General features: G+C 57.0%; 1 protein-coding gene across 21 annotated transcripts in view; it reads right to left on the reverse strand.

The window, feature by feature from the left end:
- Positions 1-14,232, reverse strand: part of ADCY6 (adenylate cyclase 6) — a 66,536-nt gene extending 52,304 nt beyond the window's left edge. For 14 of the 21 annotated variants that reach the window (XM_089308255.1, XM_070052178.2, XM_051845391.3 and 11 more), the window contains exons 1-15: positions 13,213-13,345; positions 11,102-11,277; positions 7,245-8,097; positions 3,734-3,883; positions 3,211-3,332; positions 2,986-3,097; positions 2,702-2,829; positions 2,065-2,223; positions 1,841-1,982; positions 1,607-1,735; positions 1,328-1,353; positions 1,033-1,180; positions 744-841; positions 475-562; positions 190-306 (exon numbers count right to left, since the gene is read on the reverse strand). In XM_089308255.1, the coding sequence (XP_089164381.1) occupies positions 190-306; positions 475-562; positions 744-841; positions 1,033-1,180; positions 1,328-1,353; positions 1,607-1,735; positions 1,841-1,982; positions 2,065-2,223; positions 2,702-2,829; positions 2,986-3,097; positions 3,211-3,332; positions 3,734-3,883; positions 7,245-8,097; positions 11,102-11,232 (2,403 nt within the window). In that variant the 5' untranslated portion in view covers positions 11,233-11,277; positions 13,213-13,345. Of the gene's footprint in view, positions 1-189; positions 307-474; positions 563-743; positions 842-1,032; positions 1,181-1,327; positions 1,354-1,606; positions 1,736-1,840; positions 1,983-2,064; positions 2,224-2,701; positions 2,830-2,985; positions 3,098-3,210; positions 3,333-3,733; positions 3,884-7,244; positions 8,098-8,347; positions 8,372-11,067; positions 11,278-13,212; positions 13,348-14,151 lie in introns of those variants that run through there. The other 7 variants (XM_089308249.1, XM_089308254.1, XM_089308250.1 and 4 more) reach the window with 5 other exon arrangements.
- Between the last annotated feature and the right edge of the window lie 6,821 nt (positions 14,233-21,053).

Consider the following 21,053-nt stretch of genomic DNA (forward strand, 5'->3'; position numbering starts at 1 on the left):
CGAGGATATCAGGGTAACTAGGGAGGGGAAAGGGCTGCAAGGGCCATGCCCAGGTGCCTGACACCCCAGAGGCCAAAGTTCTCACTCAGGGATGACAAGAGGAGGGGAGCAGGGGCAGCCCCACCCACCCCACCCTCGGAAGAGCAGGCAGTAAAGGTGCTACACAGAGAGTTCCCACGGGATCCTCACCATGTTGGCGATGGCGGAGGTAAACACAAGCAAGACTGAAAAGATGCCAACTGCTGTGCTGTGTGCCCGCGAGCGGACAATGCCGCGAGACAGGCGCTGCAGCACCCTGGGGAACCGCTGGAGGCAGCAAGAGAGGGAGATGTGGCGGCCGCTCAGCCAGGGAAGAGGGCCAGCCAGGCACGGGACCCAGCAGGAGAGGCATGGCCACCGCCTGCCTGCCTCCCTATGCAACTCCTCCCAGCCCTCCTCCCTCCCCACACAGCCCTGGGAGTCTCCACTACGTACAGAACCACAGGAGTACACGGCACAGGTGAGCACAGTGACCAGCAGGAACAGGAAGATACCGGCATAGATCCCGAGCATCAGGGTTGAACTGGGGCAGAACAGGGCCGGGGGCAACTTGACCCTGGGAGGTCAAGAGCATCCTTGTCCCACCCCCCGGAACAGGTTGGGGGGTAGCCTCAGGGACAGTGGGTGTACATGGGTAGGTTTAGGACAGTTCAGGGAGGCAGGGGAGGAGCAGGGAGCCCAGTGAGGAGGGGCAGGGATCTCACTGGGGGAAGACGAGGAGCTGGATGAAGCAAATGAAGCAGAAGACGAGCAGGGCACAGGCGACGTAGGCTCCAAAGCGGGGGTCCACCTTCCGCGAGTACTAAGGGAGAGGAGGCTGAGCTGGGTACGGGGCCCTGCCTTGGTGGAGGCAGGGATGACCAGGGGCCCCAAGGGGAGCAGATTCAGTCGTCCTGCCCTGCTCTGTGGAACCCTCCCCATTCCCCAGAAGTCCCTCCAGCTCCCTCCCTCCTCTCTCCTCCCCTTTTCCTTCTGCCCTGGAATTCTCCAAACCTTCTTCTCTAGATCCTCTCTCTGGAAGGTGAGCAGGAACCGGCGCACGTGGTCCTTGCGCAGCTGATCGATGCTGCGGGCATCGATGGCACGGCCCAGGAATTCATCTACCTCATCCTCAGGGTTCAGAGCATCCTGGGCACCCCGGCTGAGGGCAGGGGACGTGGCTTCACCGGGTGCCCACAGGAGAAGCAATGGGAAGGGAGGGGTGTGTGGCTCCTGCTCCCTACAGTACCATCCCAGGGAGCTGGGACCTCTCCACTCCAGGTCCCCCTTCCTCAATGACCCAACTTACTTGTCTTTGCTGGAATCATCAATGCCCTGGAGAAAAGGCACACGGTACATGAACGAGGTGAAGGACCAACCACCCTCACCTCTACAATCCCTTCCCTCGCCCCCAACACAAGCCAAAGGGTGCTCACTGTAGACTTTGGGGTACTTGGAACCCCTGGGAGGAAACCACAGCTCCCACCCCCAGTACCGGACAGCACACGCACACACATGCGCGCGCACACACACACACACACACACACGCAGTGCTGAGGGAGACAGAGGTGGGGCCCCAGGCACTCACCATCTGGCGGAAGGCCTTGGAATCCTTGGTGCGGGAGAAAGTGCGGTCAGGCACCCAGCGTGGCATCAGACCCTCCATGGAATTGGCCCGCGTCCGCTGTAGCTTAGCCAGCATGGCCTTTTCCTCTTTCTGTGGCCAAGGAGAACGCCAGCTCACAAAAGGGACCCACAGAGGCCTTGAAGGAGCCTGCACCTGCCCGCCCCCAGCCCCCCGCAGCCCTGCCCTGGCCCTCACCCGTTTCTGGCTGGCACCCAGGATGAGGAAGGTCTCTATGTGCTGCTCCTTGAGGTATGCATTGCGCTCACCACCACGGCCAGGCTCCACCTCGTAGTCCCCGTTCAGGTACTGCAGTGTGGCCCGAGTGATGTGGATGCGGCTGGGGGGTGGTGGCGGGAGGGTGAGACTCAGTTCTCTTCTCCCTGGCTCCCATTCCCCACTGCCTGAACCCCTCCACTCACCCGGCCCGGCCCCCGGCCTCCATGTGGTTGGCCAGGGTCACGTCGTTGGACCACACATCGAACTGCCACTTCCGCAGGCCAAGGACACCGCAGTGCACACGACCACTGTGGATACCCACGCGCATGTTCACATTCACACCTGTCACCTCACGCACTAGCCTGGGGGGACACAGCTCCAGATCAGTGTCTGGCACAGCTCTCCCTTCCCCCCACCCCCCCAGCCCAGAGCCCGGTACACAAGGACAGACCCCAATACAGGGGACAAGAGCACAGCTTGGGCTGGACATGGGCGACGTGGGGCTCAAAGGACATGCTTGAGAACTCTGTTCAGCAGCAAAGGCCTTGCGGTATCTTGTGGGGCTAAGTTAGGAGAGGAGGACTCACTGTTCTCACCTCTGGCCCCATTCCCCACTGCCCCTGGGCTCCCCACACCCCAGTCCAGGCTGGCTGGAGTCTAAAGCTGCACAACGGGTCTTTGCACAGGCTGGAGAAAGATCCACTTCCCTCCTCAACGACAGAGAAAGCTCAAAGATGAAGAGCCAAGACCAAGGAAAACTCCTAAAAGCACACACGGAGAAGTAGGAGCAATGTGGGGCACCCACAGTTCTAGGAAGCCCAGGAATGGGGCACTGCTTACGAGATGGCCTCGATCATGTCCACCCCCATCTCCACACAGCAGTGGGCATGGTCTGCCCGGGCCTCTGGCAGCCCTGACACACAGTAGTAACAGTCCCCTAAGATCTTGATCCTCAGGCAGTGATTCTCCTAAAGGGGCAAGAGTTGGAGGGAAGGGTCACCTTGACTCTCTTGCCCACCACCCTCACCTGAAGACTTTCTCTGCCCCCGCGCTCCCAGCTGCTGCCAGCAAAGCTGTGCTCTTTCACCACAGTCAGCACTGCCCCCAAGCCCCAGCACCCTCACCGCGGCCAGTTTGTCAAACCGGGCAAAGAGCTCATTCAAAGTCATGACCAGCTCCTGTGCGGTGCACTGGGAGGCCAGGCTGGTAAAGCCCTCGATGTCGGCAAACAGGATGCTGTGGGTGACAGCAGAGGACACACGTGGGTCCCGGCGCCCTCAGAGGCTCCCCAGGTCTCCCCCACTCCACCCCCGCCGCCTCCTCCTGGCAGGCTCCCACTCCCACCCTACCTGACATTGTCATGCTTCTGGATGTAGATCTTGTGGAACATCATGTCTTCCTTTTTTGTGTTAATGTCTTCTTTCATCTCCATGGCAACATGCTGGGGCAACACGGACAGCAGCAGCCGCTCCTAGAGCAGTGATTGCAATAGGGTTCCACTCTCCTCCTGGCCTCACATGTCCATGTCCATGTCCTTCCCTCCTGGTCCCTCCTCATCCCCGGAGCCCTCCCAGGACTCTCTGAAGAGTGGAGCCTCCATTCTGGACCGCAGCCTCACTAACCCCACCAGGACAATTGGCACACAGATATCTCAGCCCTTTCTGACCACCCCTAATGCCGTCTTCCCAAGTGCTCCTGTCTACCCATTCCCCACTCTCAGAAAGGACAGAACCCTGATTGTCACAGGGCCTCTGAGACACACAGACCAGAGGAACCCTTCCCACACTGTGAACCACAGCAGCAGATCCAACCTGAGAACCACCTGGGGATCACGAGGGGGAAGGCCCCCTGGCCAGGGAAAGTGGCCCCCACCTGCTGCCGGTTCTCGTGCTGCAGGTGCAGCCGGGCCTGGATGTAACCACGGGTCTCCTGAAAAGCCTGGCGCTGAGACACCTCGGCTGGGTAGTGTGTGCAGATACCAATGAGGTTGGTGCAGAGGAACAGCAGCACGTTGGCACCAAGCTGCAGGAGGGCGGCAGAGGCAGATGAGTGACCATTCCTTCCTCCCTGCCCCCAACACTCACGGCCGCAGACACTCAGGCTGGGGTCCCTGGGCTCTCTCTGGACCTGCTCCTTTCGGGAACGAAGTCTGACTCCTATATAACCCGTCTGTCCCCACTGCTGCAATACATCTCCCAGCCCTCGGCCTGGATCACTCTGTAGCCACTAAGACGATCTAATCACTGCTAGGGCCAGGTAGATCATGGGGCCTGCCCCACTACCCTATAACCACCTCCCCTCTAACCACCCAAAGAAAAGAAAAATGCTGCTGCTGCTGCTGCTGCTTGCATGTGGTTCTCCTGTAGGACAGCACCCAGAAGACCAGAGCTCTATGTCCCTCTGTGAGTGACCCGGGACAAGCCACCTCCTCTCTCTAGGCCTCTGCTTGCTTATTTATAACCCAAAGAGGGGGAACAGAAGATCTCTGATGTTCCTCCCTGCCCTGACATAATAACAGTAATTACATTATGATGATTATGATTAGCGGTTACTTTGTTGGCTGTCTACAATGTGCCTGGATTCTATGGGTTTCTTCTATACTCTTTCTTTCAGCTGTGACAGAAGGGGGAGGGACTCAGGCATAGAGGAGCTCAAGGTCGCACAGTTGGTAGTGGCCGGCTTGAGACTTGAGTCCAGGACAGTGGGACCCCAAAGCTTGTGCCCTAATACTACCGTCTAGTGCATTCCGGGTTTCCAAGAGTCCTTCCTCCATTGACTCAAGATTTGGGATCCAGCAATTCTAGGAATACAAAGACCCCTCCCTAACCAGGGATGGGGTGTCACAGTGCCTGGCCACCTCATTGCCCCCGTCCCCAGGGATAACTCTTGACAGTTGGCCTGCCAAGACCCCATGCTCAGGACTCCCCCACCTTAGGGATATGCAGCCCCCAGTCACCACTGGTGCACTGGCTGGGGAGCCGATCTAAGGGGAGCTGGCCGGCTTCAGTGTTCTGGAAACTCAGGGGTTAGCCTGGCATTTGCGGCTCCAGGTCAGAGTTGCATGGGGCAAGGCTCTGGTTCAGGGAGCCGGGAGGGAAGGAGTACAACTGGAAGCCAGGTGTTCCGGGCACTGCCCTGCACTAGAACCAGTCCCACAGATGTGGGCAGGCCACTTGAGCTCTGGAGCCTCATTTTCCCCTTGGGGAGGACCTTTCCCCCTGGGTCCTTCTCACTCTGGCCCTAAGGACTGGCCTCCCACCTTCCCTTCCTAGTTCAGCTCCCAGGGCCCTGGGTGCCTGTGCACTGAGCTCCACCTCCCAGCAGCAGGGGTGAAGTGGGGGTGCACTATCTCCCCTGGGGGTTTCTAAGAATAGCCCCCAGTGGGGGAGAAGGAAAGGGGGGGCAAACCAGGCAACTTCCCTTCCTGGCCCCAGGAGCCCAAGAGGAAAATGTGAGTCACAGTGGAGGGAAGGGGAAGGGGGATGAGGGACTGAAATAACTCTGCACACACATCCTTATCCAGCTATGAGGAAAAAATGGATGCCAGGGCCTGAAGGAGGCTCCGGGCTGGCCTGGGTCACTGGGTGAAACTGCTCAATGCATCTGAATGGGTGAGCCAGGCAGGAGGCTCCTGGGAGCGGGAACAGGAGCAGGGCTGGGGTTGGAAGGGCTGCCCGTGAAGGCCACCAGCGCCCTGCAGGAACCCACAGGCCCAAATGGGCACAAGAATTGTTCTGCGATCAGAGGAGGCCCCAAGGACTGGCACAGGGGCAGCAGCGACTGTCTCCATCACCCCAGAACGTGCCTGCCTAGACCCACTGGGTGAGGCGACAGCCGGGCACCCCAAGGAGGCAGGAGACTGGCACACTCCTGGCCTCCCCCGTCGGATACAGGGCCCGGCTCTGGGCATCACGCCAGCCAAGAGCAGGGCAAAGATGCCCACCCACCCCCTGGTGAGCTGCAGAGGAAGGCGGAAGGGTGGCAGCACCTTTACTAAGCTCCTCTTCCCCAGGAGAGCGGTCCAGCCCCCAAGCCCAACCTGAGAACCAACCTGGAAAAGCAAGGTAGGAAAAAAAAAAAAGCAAGGGCAGAAGGACCTGGCCCTTCCAGAGCTCCCATAGTGCCCTGTGGGCACGTGCTCTACAAACAAACGGGCTATAAAGTTACTTTTAAAAAGGTACATACCGTTCCGGAGCCCAGGCTGGGTGGGGAAGGGCATCATGCCAGAGCACCCAACTTCTCACTCAGGGAGCCCAGAGCAACTTCCTCCCTGGGGGTGGGGCCAGGGTGGGCTACAGGCCACCAGCCCTTGGCAAGGCAGAGGCCAGGCCCTCCAACCTTGAGCGAGACGGAGGAGGGTGCTTCCTGGACCGGGTGCCAGCGAGGGCCTCGTGAGGTGTGCCACCTGTGGGGCTGTGCCTGCAGCCTGGTGGCTGCTCCCTGGGCAGGGGGTGAGGTGACATGGCGGATTCCACCCACATCTCTGAAAGGTGCCTTCCCAGCAGCCCCTTGGCTGGGCATCACCTCTGCAGCCCCTCCCCAACCTGCCTGCCCCTAGGTGGGGCCCTGCTCTGCTTCACCCTGGGGACAGGTAGGCTCTCATAGCAGCATCCTAAGGTGGCTGCTGTTTTTCATCCAGTTTTGCAGACTGGGAAGAGCCTGAGGCCTGGAGAGGAGAGACAGGCTGTCTAAGATCACAAGGAAGAATGCAGCCCACTGGACAGCCTGGGGTCCCCACGGCCATCCTCATCTCCACGAAGAACTCACAGGCAGCAGCCAGCGGGGCAGAGGGCTGGCAGCATGAGGTGGTGGGGTGAGATCTAGCCGTGCACCCCCTCTCTTGTAAGGTTCATGCCCTATCAAGTCACTCCCAGGGAGCAGAATGGATCCCAGCTCGTCACCTCCCCTGACCTCTCAGAACCAGCTCTGCTCCTACAGACACGTGACTCCTCCTCCCCCAGCCAATGCCAGCCAAAACCTGCTCAGTCCCTCTCTGGGGAAACACCACCAAGAACTGACACTTAGGGGTCCCCTTGGGGGCAAGGGATACCAAAGCCTGGACACAACTGCACTGCTTCCACATCCCTATTTGCAGCCCTCCACCCCCGACTCCCCACCCCCCACTATGGGCTGCACCACTGCGGTGGGCACAGGCCACTGGGACCCACAGTGCCAGAGTACAAGCTTGGGCCCTGGGGCCTTGCCCTCTGCCCCAGATCCCAGTGGAGGCTGACCCCCGAAACCTGGCCTCCTGCCTCAAGCCCCTCCTCCCAGATGGAGCCACATGTCTCCATACCCAGCATCCGCCCACGACTGGACCCCACCACCCCTCCCTACCACCACGGCCCCTTCCGATTCCCAGCCTGGTGCCCTCTACACCCACCTGCTTCCAAAGCAAGGCATCGCCACGGTTGAGTTGCCAAGCTAAGATCAAATGCAGAGTGGAAAGGCCAAGGCCGCTGAGAACGGCAGCCCGCATTCGGATGGGCAGGAGGGTGTAGGTGATGTAGACGAAGAACATGGGGCACCAGAGGCCCGCAGACGGGCTGTGCGGGTCGGCTGCCAGGGCGCCCCCGACCTGCACGGCAGCCAGGATGCCCAGCACCACGTAGCTCACCACCCACATGGAGTCCTGGCGGAAGCTATGCCGATTACACACCACCATGAGCGCTACGAACAGGGTGGCGGCCCCAGCCAACAGGGCCACGTAGGCAGGCTGAGGGCTGCCAGGCACAGCGTGGAAAGCCAGCAGCACAGCCATGAGCAGCACCAGCACCGCCATCAGCAGCGTGAGGCTGCTCTGGTTCATCTGGAAGAAGTAGCGCTGGTATAGGCGCTCCAGCTTGGCCGAGCGGAACTGCTTGGACTGGAACACCTGCGCCAGGCGGCGCCAGCACGATCGCCCGCGCCGCGGTGCCACCTCAGTCACCCCCGTCGCTGCCGTCAGCTCCGCGTCCTCGAAGCCCAGGGCCACTGCCCGCAGCCCCAGCTCCACGCCCTTCCCCGGGCCCGGGCCCCCCCTGCGGATGAAGGCCTCATCCTGCCAGGGGCACCTCCGGGGAGCGGCTGGGGTAGGGCTGGGTGGCTCTGCATCCTGGAGGCAGCTCATATAGCGAGGTGCGCAGAAGCCGGCGGCCCGAGTCCCACGGCGCAGGCGCTGCTGCCCATTGCGTTCGCCCCAGGCTGTTTTCCGCTCATCCACTTTGGGAACCAGGAGACCGCTAAACCAGGACATGCTATTGGGAGAAGAAGGGGAGATGGTATTAGCAGCACCACCACCCAAGCGCTTCCCACGGCCCAGCTAAGCTCTCCAGCCAATACACCATCCTCACAAAATCACTCCAGGTTGCACAGTGGCACCCCAAGTCAACAGGGAAGGAAGCCGAGACGTAAGGAGGTGACCCAAGGCTGGGGAGCCACGTAAGTGGGAAAACCAGGATGTGCCAGGTTTGTCTGACTCCAGCAAGAGTACACTTAAAAAGTCACCTCGGGCCGGTGCTGTGGCATAGTGGGTAAGGCTGCCACCTGCAGTGCCGGCATCCTATATGGGTGCCAGTTCAAGTCTTGGCTGCTCCACTTCTGATCCAGCTCTCTGCTATGGCCTGGGAAAGCAGTAGAAGATGGCCCAAGTCCTTGGGCCCCTGCACCCGCGCGGGAGACTTGGAAGAAGCTCCTGGCTCCTGGCTTTGGATGGGTGCAGCTCCGGCCGTTGTGGCCAACTGGGGAGTGAACCAGCGGATGGAAGACTTTCTCTCTCTCCTCCTTCTCTCTCTGTGTAACTCTTTCAAATAAATAAAATAAAACTTAAAAAAAAAAGTCACCTCACTGTGTCAAAGAGACAGATATGGTTCAGGAAAACTAGGTTGTCCCACCCCTAGTATGGGACAACCACCACCTAGCACCAGGTGTCCCAGTGGGGCTGGAGCTTCTGACTGTTTGACAGAAGCTAAAGAAAAAAAACATCTGTAGTTCAAGGCATCATCAGCCTATTTTGAAATGCTGGTACCTAAGCCACATTTTCAACGTGAGTGACATCTACAGAATGAGTTCTGCCTGTGAGGTCCCAATCACTTCCTTCCTTCACACTCATTCTCACCAAGCGAAACTCAGCTTTTCCCACCGGCCTCTTAGATCTGACTTCCTTTGGGAGGTTTCCCAGCTCGGTCCCATGGATCCTCTGCACATCCTTTTATTGCCATTGCAAGCACACCAGCCCACAGCTGTGAATGTCTCTGCCCCCTGATCAGCAGCTGCCTGATTCAGGGGTACCCTACCTGAGGGCAGGGACACAGCTATTCTTTAGGGCCCCCATGGCCAGTGCCAATCACTGGCCCTGGTTCACAGCTGGAACACTACACACTGAAAAGCTAGAATGCGAACAAGCCCAAGGACCCAGACGTGGAGCGGAGGACACATAATAGTAACTGTCAGTCCCGCAATTTTTCATCTTCTCCACTGCACCAGTCACAGCAGCCCACACACCAAGCCCAGGCCAGCCTGGGACCCTGGCACTTGCCACTCCCTGTGTGCAGCAGCTCTGCAAGTCACAGCCCTTGAGTTTCCTTATCAGTGGGACTTTCACTGAGCGCCACATTAAAATAGCAAACCCTTTCTCAGGGGCTGCCTGTCTCTCTTCCCCGCTTTATCCTTTCCTTTTCTCCATAGCGTTTACCAGCACCTGCCACCCTGTATCTTTTTCTGACTTGTTCATCTCTCCTAACCGCAGTATCAACTCCCGAAGACAAGAATTTTGACCTGTTTTGCTGACCGCTATATTCACAACACCCACGAGGATCCGGACAGATGTTCGCTGAGTGGCTGCAAGCCTGTTTGCATGGATGGATTACACTCGCCCCCATGTGCTGCCTCTGGTTTAAAACTTTTCAAGGTCTTTCACAGGACAATCCCATTTGCTCTTCGGCAAAACCCTGTAAAGCTAGTTCTGTGGACACTAGCAACACAGGGCAGATTGGACAGGGAAAAAAAAGGGGGGGGCCAGCATTTGGCATAGCTCCTAAGTCTTGGGGCGATGGCACTGTGGCACAGTAGGTTAAAATACCTGTATCCCAAGTACGAGGGGCCAGTCTAGCCTCCTTCCGATCCAGCTCTCTGTGAATGCATCCTGAGGGTCTAGATGATGGCTCAAGTCCATTGCCACCCACATGGTTCCTAGCTTCAGCCTGGCCCAGCCCCAGCTGTTGAGTGAACCAGCAGGTAGAAGACATTTCTCTCTCTCTCTCTTTTTTTCTCTCTCTCTCCTTCTCTCCGTCTCCAGCTTTCAAATAACTAAAAATGAGTAATGAGACCAGCGCTGTGGAATAGCGGGTAAAGCCACCGCCTACAGAGGTGGCATCCCATATGGGCTCCGGTTCAAGTCCCAGGTGCTCCACTTCTGATCCAGCTCTCTGCTACGGCCTGGGAAAGCAGTGGGTGATGACCCAAGTCCTTGGGCCCCTGCACCCGTGTGGGAGAACCAGAAGAAGCTCCTGGCTTCTGGCTTCAGATCAGCTCAGCTCTAGCTGTTGCACCCAATTGGGGACTGAACCAGCAGATGGAAGACCTCTCTCTCTCTGCCTCTCCTTCTCTCTGGGTAACTCTTTCAAATAAATAAATAAATCTTTTTTTAAAAAAAAATGAGTAAATACTCATTAAAAAAAAAAAGAGACCCAGCTTGGTACATCCACATCCCTACCAGCGTACACAGGTTCAAGTGCCAACTCCACTTCCAATTCCAGCTTCCTGCGGATGAGCTCCTGGGAGGCAGCAGTGACGGCTCAAGTCCTTGGGTCCCTGCTACCACACGGGAACCCAGACTGAGTTCCAGGCTACTGCTTTGGATGTGGGTGGCATTTGGGGAGGGAACCAGTGGACGGGAGCTCTCTTTCAAATAATTGTTTAATTCCATGGTAATATTATAAGGCTGGCCCAAGTTAGCGAGATCACAGGTAACCAAATTTGTCACAGATCCTACGTTTCCTAAAGGAAACATCTAGAACTCTGGGCTCTGCCTTCAGCAGCCCTGGGGACTGAGAGCTGAGGGCACAGGGCCTTGACAGGGCCAGGAGGACCCCCCACTCCCCGCCAAGACAATACCTTCAACTTCTGGCTGAGCCAAAAGTTAAAAGACACCCATGTCCCAGCAGGCCACGCTCCTCCATGCCCACTGGATGCCCCGTGGAGCTACCTGCACTGACACTTGCACTCACCAGGAGAAAAGAAGCCAGAGTACGCAACGCTCACCCCAGACGGCCAGAGAGCCGGATGCTGAGGCCAGAGGAGCGACACTCCAAGAGGAGGCCAGGTCCGGGACTTCTCCGCGCACACTCTAAAGCCCCATCCCAGGGCCACCCGCAGACGAGTTCAGCCAGCATCCCTTTTACAGCCCACAGAGCTGCCTGCCTTTCAACTCCCAGCGCCTGCAACAGCACAACAGGGCTTCGAGTGAGCGAGCACTTGGAGAAGGTCAAAGGCAAGGCTGGCTCCCGAGAACAAGTTCATTTAGAAGCGGGACCAGCTGCTAGCTGCATGGCCTCGGGCATCTTATTTCACCTCCTCTGCATCAGTCTCCTTGCCCGTAAAATGGGACTAATGGTCCTGCAGAGAGAAGCTACTGATGCCTGTCGCGCAGCGTGCATCTGCTGGTGGTGCTGGTTCTTGTCCCCATGCCACAACACCCTGAGGCCAAACCTCTACCAGTGCCCAAGAAAGAGAGAAAGCAAGAGAGTCGTGGGCAGGAACACACATTTCTCCAGCCAGCCAGGCGGAAGCCTGGTTCTATCTCATTCCTGTGTTCTCAGAGCTGTCAGGCTCCAAAGCTGCCAGGGACAGAGCCCAGAGCAGCAGGTTTTCCACTGCTTCCCCCATGACACTCTGCTTCAGCCTCCTCCCATGTGCCAGTCCCCTGCCCTGGTCTTATCTCGCTCCCCCCACCCACTCCACCCCTGCCACTGCCTCACGCCACCCCATCACTGACCCAGACCTCTGTTCCCAAAGGACCTGTTTGGGGCCATGTTCCCAGCCCCCTGGAAGTGCATCCTGGCATCTGGCTTGCACTCACAAAGGAAGGGGCAGAGACAGTCCCAATAACACTCTGACTCCCCCATCTCCACTACAACCACCACCACCAAGGGGACAGCTTCACCAACTGCAACCCCTCACCCGACCCCCCACTCTAGGTGCTGCCCAGTGCTCCCAGCACCCCATGCCACACTGGTACAGCAGGAACAGGGCAGGACACTGTTCCAGGTCACATGGTCCCTCAACCCTGCCTGTCCTGGAACCATCGCTGGGAACCTTGGGACAGTGTTAACAACCTCCTCCTTCATCCACAGCCCAGCCTTGCACCCCCCACCGTCTCCTCCCTTTGCTGCTCCTCGAACCCCCAGCTCCCAGGTCCTGTGCAGACCTGCAGGCCCAAGCCCAAACCCTTATCCTTCAGCCTCAAGGGTAGAATCTGAGGCAGGCCAAGGCCCAGCCCTAAGGAAGGCTCTGGCCACCTCCCGGCCATCCAAGCCCCAGGGAACCTTGTGCCCCTGCCCTCCTTGGCAAAAGGAGGATCCAGGGGACGGAAAACGACTTGGAAAAGTTCATGGGCGAAGGCGCTGCCCAGGCGTGGCCCAGCGTGCCAGCACCGCCCACCATGCTGGGACGTGGGCCTCCATTCCGGGCCATTCCAGATGTAGAGCAGCCTCCCCAAGGCCTGTGTCGGGAGGTTCGGCTCCGCCTTCTCTCTTCCCCAGCCCAGGCTGCACTGGGCGCCCACACTCAGCACCCCCCCCACCACCACATAGCACACAACCCCCACGTCAAGTCTCTCAGGCTCCCAAGGCGCCAGGCTCTGGCCAGGGGAGGGTCCCGGAAAGGGTCTCCCAGTGCCTGCCTGCTCTGTACAGTCTGTCCACCGCCCTGCGGGTCTGCGGGAGTCGGGGGCTGGCACCACCCGCGTCGTGCCAAGGATTCCGGCCGAGGGCAGGGAGAGGATCTCCCAGGGACGCAAGGCAGCCTCCGTCTGCCCTAGCAACGGTCTCACGCGGCCCCCAACTCGGAGCCTCAGCCCACAGCCCCTCCCCCAGCACATGCTTTTTCCCCCTCCTCAGAGCCAGCCTGGAAACTCCAGCGAGGGAAGGCTGTGACGCGCGCGAGGCAGCTGGGGAAGGCGGGGAGCCTGCAGCCCGGGACCACCACCACCACCACCCCATCTCCTCCTTGGCGCCCCTCTGCCAGGCACTGGTGGATAGGACCCCAGCCCAGGCTTCAGTGCCCCAGTGGGAAACTCAGGCTCAGGGCGCTTCAGCCCCCTGCGAGCCCGGGCGCTGTGCGGCCACGTCCCCTACCCCGCCCCACGCTCTCACCTGCCGGCGGGGGTCGGCGCCGCCCCCGCGGGCTCCGGCCGGGCGGCCGCCGAGCCGTCCTCCTCCGTGCAGCCGGTCAGCAGTCCCCCCCACCGCCGCCCGGCGTCCGCCCGGCCCTCGCCCCCTCCCTGTTGTCCAGCGCAGCGCCCTCTACCCCGGATCCAGAAGTCCCCTCCCCGCCGGCTCCCGGACTCCCCGCCTTAAAGGCACAAGCTCCTTTTGTCCGGGGTCCCCCTCCCCCCCCTGCAGGAGCCGCGCTGCCCACAGCCTGCGGGAGAGCAGGGTCGGGCGCTGGAGCTCGAGAAAGGGGAGCCCCACCACCACCGCCCTCCCTGCTCCGCACGCCCCCCTGCTCCCCTCCGGCCGCTTCCTCCCCCAGGCTCGGAAAACAAGTGGCCACTGTTCTGGGATCAGGACCCCGGGGAGGGGGCCGTGCCACCCGCTCCCTCCCGCCACTCGGAGCTGCGCCCTGCAGCCTCCCACTCCCACCTCGCCCCGGGGTCGCTGCGCGCGCGCCCGCGGGCAAATCCACCGCCCCCCGGCGGCGACCACCGCGCTCCGCCCACTGAGGGTCGCAGTCCGTCCCGACCCAGTCCCCGAGGGGCCGAGCTGGCGCCCAGCGCCCCTCCAACACCCCTCCAGTCCTGTGGGCCCCCGCCCCCACCCTGCCATTCCCGCCCTCGCTGCCGCGGCCCAGCTCCCTCCCGCGGGAACTCAGTTTAATAATTAATTAAGATTTCATTCCACAAGGCGCCAGGTGTGTGCGGCCTGCTTGCCCGCACGCCTCTTCTGTCCTCTTCCACCAGCCAGCCCCCTCGGAGGCTGCGACCCCAACGTGAACCTGCCGCACCAGAGCCCAGAAAAAAGGGGTCGGGAACCCCTACGCTGCCCCCCGCCCCGCTCTCTGGGGAACCCTACCCCCGAAACCTGCAAACTTACAGGGGCCCTCCCCTTCCCCCTTCACCCAACGCTTTCTGCTGCGCTGCTGGGCGTTGCACGGGTGGAAAGTGCTTTGGGACTTTTACTTATTTCCCGCAAGAAGCGGCCGCCCAAGTTACTGGGCGGGGAGGGGGCGGGGGGGGGAGGGGGATGGGACAATCCCCGTGAGCGCAAATTGAACCCTAGGCGGGCGGCTCCTCCCACCAGCACAGTCCGCCCTTGGTCCCTGGGCCTGGAGACCTGGAGACCCTGCCCACGGTGCCCAGCTCCTGTCCACGCAAAGTCCCAACAAGGCTGCCTGAACCCCAGGGCAGAGCTTGAAGCAAGGAAAAATTAGGAAAAAAAAAAAAAAAAAAAAAAGAGTTTCCATTACTTAACAGCAATCTACAGCCACAAACTATATATGGAGTCCTCACCAAAAAAAGTCGTGGAAAATACATATTATCAAGAAACTAGCCAAAGATTTTTTTTTTGGTGCCCTAATAAGCTTACATTTTAGTTTTTCCAGAAAGGCAATTTTTGAAATTTATTTGTATTTACTTGAAGGAGAGAGACAGAGATCTTCCATCTGCTGGTTCACCCCTGAAATGCCCACAATAAGCAGGAACTCAACACAGGTCTCCCCTGTGGGTAACAAGGACCCAACTACTTTTTTTTTTTTATATTTCTTTTTATGTATTTGAAAGGCGGAGTTACGGGGGGGGGGGATAGAGAGAGAGAAATCTACCAGCCACTGTTTCACCCCACCCCCACCTCAGCTGGGGCTGGGTCAGGCTGAAGCCAGGAGCTTCTTCCAGGGGTCCAAGCACTTGGGCCATCTTCTACTGCTTTCCCAGGTGCATTAGGAGGGAACTAAGGGGCCAGCACTGTGGCGCAGCGGGTTAGCGCCCTGGCCTGAAGCACCAGCATCCCCTATGGGCACTGGTTCAATTCCTGGCTGCTCCTCTTCCCACCCAGCTCTCTGCTGTGGCCTGGGCCCCTGCACCCACATGGGAGACCAGGAAGAAGCTCCTGGCTCCTGGCTCCCGACTCCTGGCTTCAGATCGGTGCAGCTCCGACCTTTACAGGAACTAAATCAGAAGCGGAGCAGCCGGGACTCAAACTGGCGCCTATATGGGATGCTGCATTGCAGGCACAGGCTTAACCTGCTGCGCCACAGCGCTGGTGCTGGACCCAACTATTTGAGCTATCAAATAATAGCTCAGGGTTCACATTAGGGCAAAGCTGGCATCAGAAGTGAAGCTGGGGCTGAGGCCCAGGCACTAGAATACATCTGGGATACAGGTGTCCCAAATAACCTCTGAACCAGCGCACAAAAAAACTACCCCGCCTCAAAATGTTCGAAGTACTTTATTTTTTTAAGATGTATTTATTTATTTATTTATTTGAAAGGCAGAGTTAGAGAGGCAGAGAGAGAGAGAGAATCTTCCATCCTCTGGTTCACTCCCCAAGTGGCCGCAATGGCTGGAGCTGCACCAACCCAAAGCAAGGAGCCAGGAGCTTCTTCCAGGTCTCCCACACAGGTGCAGGGTCCCAAGGACTTGGGACATCTTCCACTGCTTTCCTAGGCCACAGCAAAGAGCTAGATCGGAACTGGAGCAGCTGTGACTGGAACCGGTGCCCATGTGGGACGCCAGCACTGCGGGTGGTAGCTTTACTTGCTATGCCACAGCATACTTTAAATAAATAATTGCACATTCTATTGGAGCCTTATAAATCAAACAGAGATAGATCATCTGCTTTGTCATTCCTTTCTCATTGCTTTTTCAAACAGGAGTTTTCAGGATCAGATAGGGAAACATTAATTATGTTTGGAAATGAGAAAGCTATGGTTTCTTCTGCCATGTAGGATTCTCACTTGTGCAGTCCTGACCCATAATTTTACTTTTGAGGGCCTCTGTTTTGCCTTATTTTTTCTTTTAAGTTGCCAATCACCATGATCAAAATGTCATCTCAGGGGCCAGTGTTGTGGGGCAGAAGTGGAGCAGCTGCTCCACTTCCGATCCAGCTCCCTGCTAATGCATTTGGGAAAGCAGCAGAAGATGGCCCAAGTCCTTGGGCCCCTGCATCCATGTGGGAGACCTGGAAGATGAAACTCCTGACTTCAGCCTGGCCCAGCCTTGGCATTGTAGCCATCTGGGGATTGAATCTCTCTCTTGCTCGCTCTCGCTCTCTCTCTCACTTTGACTTTCAAGTAAATAAATAAATAATTTTAAAGGGTAAGCCACCACCTGTGACCCTGGCCTCCCAAATGAACACCAGTTTGAGTCCCCAAGTCTCCAGCTGCTCCACTTCCAATCCAGCTCCCTGCTGATGCGCCTGCCCAACTCCAGTCCTGAACCAGCGGATGGAAGACACCTATCTCTCTCTCTCTCTCTCTCTCTCTCTCTCTCAGCCTTCAAGTAAATAAAATAAATCTCTACTTAAAAACTTATTCTGGGCTCTTTGAAGAAGTGGTACCTCTAGCAGAACACAATGAAATATTTCTATTAAAATAACTCTGTTATTTTAATACACATCACATAATTTTGTGCTGTGACAAATCTAAGAATCTGAAAGAGTGAGCACCAAAAGTTTTAGAAAACAATATAAAAAACAACTTCAAAACTGGAAAAATCCTATCCATTATTTTTCTTTGACCCAGAACAAGGAGGATACTATTCAATTTTCATGCAGAGCACCTTGATCAGGTGTGGAACACCAGCCCTGGCAGACCTAGTGTGAAGACTATTGCATTAAGTACCATATTCCGTAAACACCTCCTTGCCAAGGATGGAAAAAACATGGGAATTTATTGGAAGATTTTTATCCTGACAGAAGCGGGGCGGGGGGCTTTTGGCTTGACCACAGCTTGAGACACCCATATTCCGTATCAGAGCACCTGGGTTTCACTTCTGGTTCTACTTCTGATTCCGTCTTCCTGCTAATGCTCACCCTGAGGGACAGCAGCTCTGGCTCAAGTACTGGAGTCTCCGCCACCTACATGGGAGACCTGGATTGAGTTTCAGGCTTCAGGCTTCTTCTTTTTTTAATATATATTTTATTTATTTATTTTGAGAGGTAGAGTTACAGACAGAGAGAGAGGTCTTCCACCTGCTGGTTCACTCCCTTATGGCCGCAGCAGCTGGAGCTGCATCAATCTGAAGCCAGGAGTTTCTTCCAGGTCTCCCAAGTGGATGCAGGGGCCCAAGGACTTGGGTCATCTTCTACTGCTTTCCTAGGCCATAGCAGAGAGCTGGATCGAAAGTGGAGCAGCCAGGACTCGAACTGGCGCCCATATGGGATGCTGGCATCATAGGTGGCAGCTTTACCCGCTGTGCCACAGTGCCAGCCCCCTCTTTTCTATCTTAAAAGGTCACATTTCTGCACATTTAATTTCCTGAATTTGTTCATTCAGCCCGGCAGGCTTGCCCTGTCCATTTCACCACCCTTGACATGGTCGCCCCTGCCACCAACACCGCTGCAGACACTCCCAATCCCCCTGGGTCCCTGGTGGCAGGAGGCTGTGGCCAATTCATCTCAACCACCACCACGCATGTGAATGTAATTTTTTAAAATTGTTATATGTTTATTTGAAAGAGAAAGATCTTTTGCATCCGCTGATTCATTCCCCCAAATGTCTGCCACAACCAGTGTCTTAGGATTCAATTCATGTCTGTCATGAAGGTGGCAGGGACCCAGGTACTTTTTTTTTTTTTTTTTTTTGACAGGCAGAGTGGACAGTGAGAGAGAGAGACAGAGAGAAAGGTCTTCCTTTTGCCGTTGGTTCACCCTCCAATGGCCGCCGCGGCCAGCGCGCTGCAGCCGGCGCACCGCGCTGATCCGATGGCAGGAGCCAGGTGCTTTTCCTGGTCTCCAATGGGGTGCAGGGCCCAAGCACCTGGGCCATCCTCCACTGCACTCCCTGACCACAGCAGAGAGCTGGCCTGGAAGAGGGGCAACCGGGACAGAATCCGGCGCCCTGACCGGGACTAGAACCTGGTGTGCCGGCGCCGCAAGGCGGAGGATTAGCCGGGACCCAGGTACCTGAGCCATCACCACTGCCTCCTTGGGTGCATATTTGCAGGAAGCTGAATTGGAAGCTGCAGAGCTAGAACTCGAACAAGGCACTCGCTCTCACTCTCACACTCTCTTTTAAAGATTTATTTATTCACTTATTTATTTGAAAGTCAGAGTTATACAGAGAGAGAGAGAGAGAGAGAGAGAGAGAGAGAGAGGCCTTCCATCTGCTGGTTCACTCCCCAGTTGGCTGCAATGGCCAGAGCAGCACCAATCCAAAGCCAACAGCAGGATCTGGGCAGCGGGAGCAGCTCATGCAGCGAATGCCTAAGGCAACGGCAGGCAGGCTCCCTGTGCTCAAGAAAATGAGTGAAAGAAAGCCAGCAAGGCTGAAGACTGGGCGGCAGAGGGGCGGGCGGGAGATGAGGTCAGAGGGGCAGGCGTGCCCCAGCTAGTGTGCAGGCTCCTGGGCAGGCGAAGGGTTGGATTCCATTCAAAGCGTAATGAAAAGCCTTTGGAAGGTGTTAAGCTCGGAAGTGGCATGATCTGATTTATGGTTTTAAAAGATCATGCTGGCTTCAGGCTGGAGAATAAATTGTGGGATGGAGGAATGTGAGGGAAACCACTTAAGAGGCTATTACAGTGGTCCAGGTGGGAAAGGCCATTGGCTTGGAGAGCGGGCTGATAAGAATGGAACTCAGGAAGGGAGCTGGGGGGCCCTCAAGAGCCTGTCTTGGTTTCCTCTGCGAGGTCCATCCACATCAACTAATTGTCGACATTGATCAACATCTACTGAGCACCTGCTGGTGCACTGTGCGCCACACTGCTCCCCTCCCACCCCTGCTGCCGTAGGAAGTCCTGCCCTGAGGAAGCTCTGGCCCGTCCCCACCACTGCAGGGCAGAGGTGCACCCCTCCCTGCACTCTGCTCCAAATGCGGAGCTGGGGTTGATGGGATGCTGGGAGTGTTTACAGTTGCAGAATGGATGCCATAAAACAAGAGTCCAAAGTCCTCCGGAGATCTCACAGCCAAGACCTGTGGGGATCCCCAAACTCCAAGGGTGGGGAGACGGGGCAGCCAGGCCATGAACACTGCCCGTCCCTCTCTGAGTGCCCAGCGCCCAGCTCACCAAAGCCCTGGTCAGGCCAGATATCCTCAGCACCAATTTGCTGGCACCCTCTTGGTAAATTTCTGTGTCTCGTGCGCCCTCTGGTGGCAATCTTCTGGTACTGCGGCCCATAATTAGTTTCTACTGCTCAGGCCACAGTCTTCTATCTTATAAGCTGCCCGGGGCAGGATGGAAAATTTTGGAAGGCTGGGAATGTCACATCCATTTCTGAGCCTTCAAGGCATGAACTAGGCCTCCATCTGTCCTGTATGTGACTCCATATTTGTCTTTTGTTTATGAGTTAACTAAACCATTTTTGAGCACCTACTGTGAGCCACACAGTTTTGTAGCTGACCCCAAGCTCAGGTCACTAGGCAGTCACCTGGAAGGCTTTGAGCTTGCACCTGGCAATATAAAGAAGCTAGGGCCGGGCTGGTGCTGTGGCACAGTGGGTTAAGCTGCTGCCTGCAGCCCCAGCATCCCACATGGGCACCAATTCCAGTTCTGGCTGCTCCACATCTGACCCAGCTCCCTGCTAATGTGCCTGGGAAAACAGGGGAAGCTGACTCAAGTGCTTAGGCCCCTGCCACCCTATAGGAGACATGGATGGGTCTTAGACCTGTCCCCACCCCCAGCCATTGTGGCCATTTGGGGAATAAACCATCAGATGGAAGATTCTCTCTCTCTCTCTCTCCTCTCTCTCTCCTCTCTCCTCTCTCCCCTGCTTTTCAAACAAATAATTAAAAAAAAAAAAAGTCCATATCGGCCGGCACCATGGCTCACTTGGTTAATCCTCCGCCTGCGGCAATGGCATCCCATATGGGCGCTGGGTTCTAGTCCTGGTTGCTCCTCTTCCAGTCCAACTCTCTACTGTGGCCTGGCGGGGGTGTGGGGGCAGTGGAGGATAGCCCAAGTGCTTGGACCCCTTTATCCGCGTGGGAGACTGGGAAGAAGCACCTGGCTCCTGGCTTCAGATCAGCGCAGCGCCAGCCATGGCAGCCATTTGGAGGGTAAACCAAAGGAAGGAAACCTTTCTCTCTCTCTCACTGTCTAAAACTCTACCTGTCAAATAAAAAAAAAAAATGCCCATATCCCATATTGCTGTGGTGTCTAGTTCAGTCAGTTAGGGCTTTAGTCTCATCTGTGGTTGCAGTGAGAAAGGGTCCAACCCCAAAGCTTACATGGTGATTGACAGGAGTCAGTTTCTGGCAGGCTATTGGACCAAAGGCCTCTGCCGGTATCATGGTGGCAGCTGATTTCATCCATGCCAGCAAGGTGTGCCTGCTCATATGCACTGCAACCAAACAGGAGCCAAGTGTAGAACCTACTAAAACAGGGGCCGGCGCTGTGGCGCAGCGGGCTAAAGCCCCAGCCTGAAGCGCCAGCATCCCATTTGGATGCCAGTTCTGGTCCCAGCTGCTCCACTTCTGATCCAGCTCTCTGCTGTGGCCTGGGAAAGCAGTGGAAAATGGCCCAGGTCTTTGGACCCCAGCACCCTCATGGGAGACCCGAAAATAGCTCCTGGCTCCTAACTTCGGCAGTCATTTGAGGAGTGAACTAGCAGATAGCGGATGGAAGATGTCTCTCTCTCCCTCTCTCCTTCTCTCTCTGTGTCTCTGTCTTTTTTTTTTTTTTTTTTTTTTTTTTTTTTTTTTTTTTTTTGCCAGGTAGAGTTAGACAGTGAGAGAGAGAGACAGTGAGAGAAAGACAGAGAGAAAGTTCTTCCCTCCGTTGGCTCGCTCCCTCAATGGCCGCCACGGCCGGCGCTGCACCGATCTGAAGCCAGGAGCTGGGTA

The sequence above is a fragment of the Oryctolagus cuniculus genome, chromosome 11 (genome assembly GCF_051225735.1).
Source record: "Oryctolagus cuniculus isolate XC-2025 breed Fujian yellow rabbit chromosome 11, ASM5122573v1, whole genome shotgun sequence".
Classification (NCBI taxonomy): Eukaryota; Metazoa; Chordata; class Mammalia; order Lagomorpha; family Leporidae; genus Oryctolagus; species Oryctolagus cuniculus.